Raw genomic sequence first — 6,946 nt, 5'->3', positions numbered from 1 at the left:
GGGGGGGGGGAGGGAGGCGGCAGGGGAGGGGGGGGGGGAACGAAGGGAAGAATTAACCGATGAGAAAGAAACGTGGTTGTTCCAATTACGGCATGGAATGGACGGGTTAAAGAACGTACGGTCCACATTGAACAGGCTGACAGGTCGATGGACTTGATTATCATTTTTGAATTGCGCCTTACCTGACGTTGGCAGGACTGACACATTAATTTTGGTTCCTGCATTGACAGCGAACTGGTGACAATATTAGTTTATCCTTCGATTGAGTGAGCGAAAAAAAAGACCAACGCAAATTGCAAAAACTAAACTGGTATAGAAAAGGGAAATTTGTTCAGTTCATGTGAACATGTTTCTTTTTTCAGAATATAATGTTAAGAAAGTAAATGTAAACAACAACAACAACAACAACAACAACAACACACACACACACACACACACACACACACACACACACACAAAACAAACCCACAGAGGATGGTTTTCACGAATGTCACTATTCTTTACCCTGTGACAGCTGAACGTGGGAGAAATGAGGTCAGTGTGGCCTGATTCTGAAAGTCAGTCACCACTTTGGTGTCCTCGTCAATGGCGTGATTGGTGTTGCTGAGCTGAGTGAACGGGACCACACGAGAAAAACTCCAAACAAGGACTGGTGACCTTGGGTCAGTAAGATGACAACCCTTCACGAACAATCATACTCGGTACAGCATTCAAGGGGTTAAGTTGGGAGTCAAGTTGTCAAGATGGAAATACTGTCGTATATCATGGCAGTTAAGTTCAACAAGAATAACGAGACCCAGAAGAACAGATCCCTGCAGAACACCACAATCCAACCTGGAACCTCAGAGGAAGAACTACCAACCATGGTGGACTGAAACTGACCCTAAGGACACAACCTGAACCAATCGAGTGAGGCCATACTGTTCGTAAGAAATATATTCTGAAGCTGGAGACGGAAGAACAAATAGCCCATGGTGTCAAAGGCGGTTGATAAATCAAGAAAGATGTATGAAAATAGATTTTTTTTTTTTTAAATAAATCACAGGCCGGAAGAACATTAATCATTCACAATGCGATCGGAACTCGTATATTTTCATGGCTGTGGCCAACTTGACAGACAGGCTGAAAAGACTGGGCAGACAGGGGGGCGGGGAGGGGGCTGCGGGGGGTAGACGGGAGTGGAAGGTGTTGGAATGAAGACGGTTGCTGAGCTGCCTCAGAACTGCTCAACTCTTTTCGCAACACACACACGCACACACCAAACAACCAACCAAACAAACAAAAAAACAGCAACAACAAACACGCAACAATCCACCAATAAATCATTAACAATAATTAAGGACAAAAAGTTTCAACGCCAAAATCTCACATGGAGGGGGGGGGGGGGGGAAAAAAGGGTGATTTTTTTTTTTTTTTTTTTTTTTTTTACTCCACCCGTATAACATACTGCATGGTGGCTGCGAGTTCCCCCCATTAACACCCTGGGTAACCGAGCATGCCAACACACTGCCCCTAATCCTCTACCTCCCGGGTGCAAGGAGGGACACCTCTGTACAATGCTTGCGTTCCTTGGCAGCGGACAACGTAAGGCCTCAGTTACATCTCCACCTTTCCAGCCAGTGTGTATGAGCTTATGTCACAGATTGACATATGTTTACAGTTGGGCCAACAGCGGGTTCAAAGCTGGTCCTTGTTTTTCCTCCGGCTCAGACCCGAGCTTGTCAAGATGCCCACTGCAGTGAGGAATCATTTACAGCTTCGTCTTTTGTGAAGGGCCATGACTCTCAAACCAGGAGGCAAAATTGCACTGGCTCTTGGTGCTGCAGCCTTGGCCTTTGGGAACCATCCCACCGCCGACTGTCCTAAAACCCTCTTGGCCGAGAGAGTGGGGATGTAACCACTCTCCACAAAAATTAAATTCTAGCCCAAATAGTTGGGACAGCAGTTGCCTCTTCTGCTGCTCTGATGGTCATACACGAAAACGACTATCATGAAAAAAAACCTTTTCAACACCACTGTCGTGACCTCAGCGGGCTGTAACTCAAATTTATACATTCAGTGCATGTCTATTTAAAAAATACCATTCCATGTCAGTCATCTGTCACACACACACACACACCTCCTCAACACATCAGTGTGTGTGTGTGTGTGTGTGTGTGTGTGTGTGTGTGTGTTTGCGTTTTGTGTGTGTGTGTGTGTGTCCTCTCTGTGAATGTGTATGTACGTGTTTGGGAAGGGGGGTGTTAGTGCTTGTGTGTGTCTCTGTGAGCATGTATGTGTGTGTGTGTGTGTGTGTGTGTGTGTGTGTGTGCGCGCGCGCATGTGTGTTCGTGTGTGTATGTATGTGTGTGTGTCTGTGTGTGTGTGTGTGAGTGTGTGTCTGTGTGACTGTGCCAAACCAGCTGACCTGAAACCTGCACAGGTGTGGATTGGGATCAACACCACTGATCACAGCTGATAAAGTCAAATGCACGCAGACCTGACCTGGAGTCCTGACGATCAAGTATGAGATCTTTGGACAAGTGGTTACTGACACACTGTTGTGACACAACACTTCGTGACGGTGGCCGGTGAAGAGACTAGACATATCTCAGGTGGTGTTTTCTTCTTCTTGTTTTTGGGGTGATTTTTTTTTTTCACTTTGCCGGGACGGATACAAGAATCATCAGCAGTTATTGTTGTTGGTTTGTTGTTTTTTTTTATCATGAAACAAATACACATTAAAAACTTAAACGCTAAACACACACATACACAACCACACACACACACACACACACACACACACACACACGTCACATCCTACATGAGTTATGGATACCTGTTCAACACGGAATGCAAATCTCGTTCAATATCTTGCGGGGCTTTTGTTTTATTTGTTTCTTTGTTTGTTTGTTTTTAATAATGGCAACAGTCAAGCATGCTAACATCATCGACAACAAAGCAATAAAAAAACCCAGAATGGCCGTGTCTGAAGACAATGGGGGAAGAAGAACGAAGGGGAGGGGGGGGGGTGTTGTTTGAAAACGGGAACAGACACGCTTACACACGTGAGCAGGTTTGTTCGCAGCTGACACAATCAGATCAGTCACACATGAGGTTACTTAATTAAGAAGGCTGGTGTCTTTTGATAGCTTGGAAAGAAAGCGCCAATTGTATAATCAGAGAGAGAGAGAGAGAGGGGGGGGAGACAGACAGACAGACAGAGCAGACAGGAAATTAAATAGTGCACTGACACTTGCAGACATGACCGAGGAATTGACAGACCAACACACACACACACACACACACACACACACTACATTCCAGTGTAACCGTAACTATGCAATAAAAAAAAAAGATCATAACCGACCAACACACACACACACACACACACACACACACACACACACAAAGAGCAACGCTGATTCACACAAACCCCCCACGGTTACTCCTAGAAACAAACGACTGGGGTTTGATCAGTTAGCTGTCGGGAGGGAGGATAGGGGGGCTAGGGGTGGGGGGAGGGTGGGCATGGGGGGGCAGGGGGGGAGCATACACAGCACTGTGTCAGACTTTAGTAACGTGTCACGCGATACCCCGGGTTCAAAGCTGGCCATTGTTTTTCCTCCGGCTCAGAGCCCAGCTTTTCAAGATGCCCAACCGACCGTGACATAGTCGCTCTGTTTTCAAAAGACAACGACTGAATCCCCCCCCACCCCCACCCCCACACACACACTGGATCCAGGCCAGCCTGGGACCGGCGTTATGTCTGGTGCTGGGCTATGTACTGCCAGGAATCACCGCTAGAAACGTTATGTCTGGTACTGGTCTATGTACTGCCAGGAATCACCACTGGTAACGTTATGTCTGGTACTGGGCTATGTACTGCCAGGAATCACCACTAGTAACGTTATGTGGTACTGGGCTATGTACTGCCAGGAATCACCACTAGTAACGTTATGTCTGGTACTGGGCTATGTACTGCCAGGAATCACCACTGGTAACGTTATGTCTGGTACTGGGCTATGTACTGCCAGGAATCACCACTGGTAACGTTATGTCTGGTACTGGGCTATGTACTGCCAGGAATCACCATTAGTAACGTTATGTGGTACTGGGCTATGTACTGCCAGGAATCACCACTAGTAACGTTATGTCTGGTACTGGGCTATGTACTGCCAGGAATCACTACTAGTAACGTTATGTGTGCGCTTCCGCACAACCGACAAACATACATATCAAGGTCTGGGATATTAGTTTATCAGAACAGAATATTAAACTCCGGAAATTAACCAACATATTTTCATGCAACGGATCCGATTTCTGGACCAACAAAAGCAAAAAAGAAACCATCACACATCCCTAAAAAACAAACAAAAAGGTTTTGCAAGGCAGAATGATTTGAAGGCAGCTCGGACTGATTGCTTTAGTAAGTTAATAGGTCTAAGGATGAAGCACTGTGATTAACTGAAATGTTTGATTAATCACTGCAAGATTTGTTATCTGTATAATTGACTGATGGCTCCTTAGACACTGACTCCCAATATCAAGTTACTACATGAAGGTTGATTTTTGAAGCTAGCTCATTAATTAATAAACAGACTGCGTGACTTTTTTTTCCGATCAGAAACACTGATGGGGTCATTTGAAGACAGTTTTAACAGCAAAATTTTCAACCTCCACCCTCCTCCTTTCCCGCTCGCCCCCACACGACCCCCCACCCCCCATCCCAGCCCCCCCTGCCCCTCCCCTCTCTCTCCCCGAGTCTTGAGCCTTAATTACCATCATTTCCAGACCGTCTGTTCAAAGAGTAACCTCTCCTTCCAGACTGAGGAGATGCGGTGCAGCGTATATGGATAAGTGCGCACGCTTTGACTCTTGCTGCTCGAAACTGAACCTCAGCTCAAGAGTCAACATGTACTGAAACTGAACCTCAGCTCAGAGACTGAAACTGAACCTCAGCTCAGTCAATACGTACTGAAACTGAACCTCAGCTCAAACAGTCAACACGGACCCGACTCGAAATCGAAAATAAAACGGTTCACAAGACCATCTTCAAAAGTCGACCTGATAGGCTAGCAGACGACAATTTTTCTGTTAGCGGACAAGTAACGATATATTTTCTTCTTAATAAAAATAAAATAAAAACAGAAACAAACTCACGTGCTCTGATGGAGGCCGACGCGGGAAAGTTGACATTCGACTCATGTCTGATTCATAACCCAAAGCAGTTCTCTTCGGGGGGGAAAAAATAAAATAAAATAAAAGACTCCGCACTCCAGCAGAACACCACACTGCACAACACACACGCCTCACGGCCAGTCACGGAAAGTTCTGTCTTGACACATGTGGCTCAAGTTCACTAACTCCCGCACACAGCGCAGACTGTCCACTCAACAATCGCTGAACTATCACGTGATTAATAAACCTCGGGGCACCCAGTCGTGTGTGTGTGTGTGTGTGTGTGTGTGTGTGTGAGTGAGAGAGAGAGAGAGAGAGGGGGGAGAGAGAGAGAGAGTGTGTGTGTGTGTGTTTGCATGAAAGACATGACTGAATAATAAATGTTTTTTTGGCATTATTTTTCCACGATTTTATAAATCTTTTATTGATCGTAAAATGACCGTAAACTCAAAGGTTACTTTACATCATGCCATCACACATACACATAACACACACACACTGTCACACACACACGCTGACACACACACACACACACGTGACACTGACGCACGCACACATGCACATGAAATTCGAGGTTGGGGTGCAGAGTTGGTAAACTTTTTTTCTTTCGCTTGCGTGCCTGGTTATGACTTGCAGCTCAGTCGTTATCTTATCTATGTATGTATGTATGTATATATATATATTTTTTTTAAATAAGATTTTTATTCAAGTATTGAGATGTGTGTGTGTGTGTGTGTGTGTGTGTGTGTGTGTGTGTGTGTGAGTGAGTGACTGAGACTCGGAGAGAGACAGACAGACAGGCAGAGAGACAGAGAGAGAGAGACAGAGACAGTGACAGAGAGACAGATAGACAGACAGAGAGACAGATAGACAGAGACACAGAGAGAGAGACAGACAGACAGACAGACATAGAGAGAACTGAATGGGTGTACGTTAGTGTCGGTGCGTTGCATGCAGATAAAAGGAATGTTAACGCTTGTTGACTTTTTTTTCTTTCTTTTACCTTAATTAACTGACGCACAAGTGCACTATGATAGAACTATTTCGTTTAAGCTGGGGGGTGGGGGGTGGGGGAGTTTTTTTGTTGTTTTTTTTCGAAGTCCTCCGTGACCCATTTATAGACTGTTGCGGATTATTAATTCTACTGAATAAAGTAGTCTTGAAATCGTAAGCGCACCAATGCATAATAAGTCGTCATCGCGCTTGTACTGATGTCAGTGTGCCGTGCGTGCGTGTATGTGATTGGCCGAGGGGGTGGGGGTGGGGGTGAGCCGTGCACGTGCCGTGCGTGTACATATGTATGTTACAGTGTGCGTGCGTACATGTGTGTCCCCGGGTCTGCGTGTGTGTATGTCCGTCCAGGTGTGTGTGTGTGTTTGCGTCTGCGTAAGTTTGTGTATGTATGTGTGTGTGTGCTTGCGCGCGCGTGCGCGTTTGTTTTCATATGTGTGTCGGTGTATGTCTTGGCCACACGTGCACCGAACCGACAAAGGTCATAGCTAGGTGACCGACTCCAGGCATGACCAGCTCGAAGCGCCAAGTTTACTGGTACCGTCAGTTAGACTTCAAGGTTCGCTCGTGACCAGCTCAGATTAGCTTCTTTTTGTATTTTTGGTTCTAACAGTTTTTCTCTTCTTTCGGATGTTTTTTTACCTCTTTCTTTTTTGCTTGTTCAGATTTCTCTCGAGTCAATGATTTTCTTTGATCCATGTTCGAACCTCATGGTTATACAGGACTGCTGGCCGAGCGACACACACACGCGTAAACTGGTAAAAAAAACAAAAAA

At 45.6% G+C, this 6,946-nt stretch overlaps 1 protein-coding gene across 1 annotated transcript in view; it reads right to left on the bottom strand.

Moving 5' to 3' along the window:
• LOC143294738 (uncharacterized) overlaps positions 1–5,301 on the bottom strand; it is a 132,264-nt gene extending 126,963 nt beyond the window's left edge. The window contains exon 1 of the mRNA XM_076606195.1: positions 5,143–5,301. Within this exon, the coding sequence (XP_076462310.1) occupies positions 5,143–5,187 (45 nt within the window). The 5' untranslated portion in view covers positions 5,188–5,301. The remainder of the gene's footprint in view (positions 1–5,142) is intronic.
• Between the last annotated feature and the right edge of the window lie 1,645 nt (positions 5,302–6,946).

The sequence above is a fragment of the Babylonia areolata genome, chromosome 20 (genome assembly GCF_041734735.1).
Source record: "Babylonia areolata isolate BAREFJ2019XMU chromosome 20, ASM4173473v1, whole genome shotgun sequence".
Taxonomy (NCBI): Eukaryota; Metazoa; Mollusca; class Gastropoda; order Neogastropoda; family Buccinidae; genus Babylonia; species Babylonia areolata.
The sequence above is the reverse complement of the archived record's forward strand: the minus strand, read 5'-3'. Positions and strand labels throughout refer to the sequence as shown.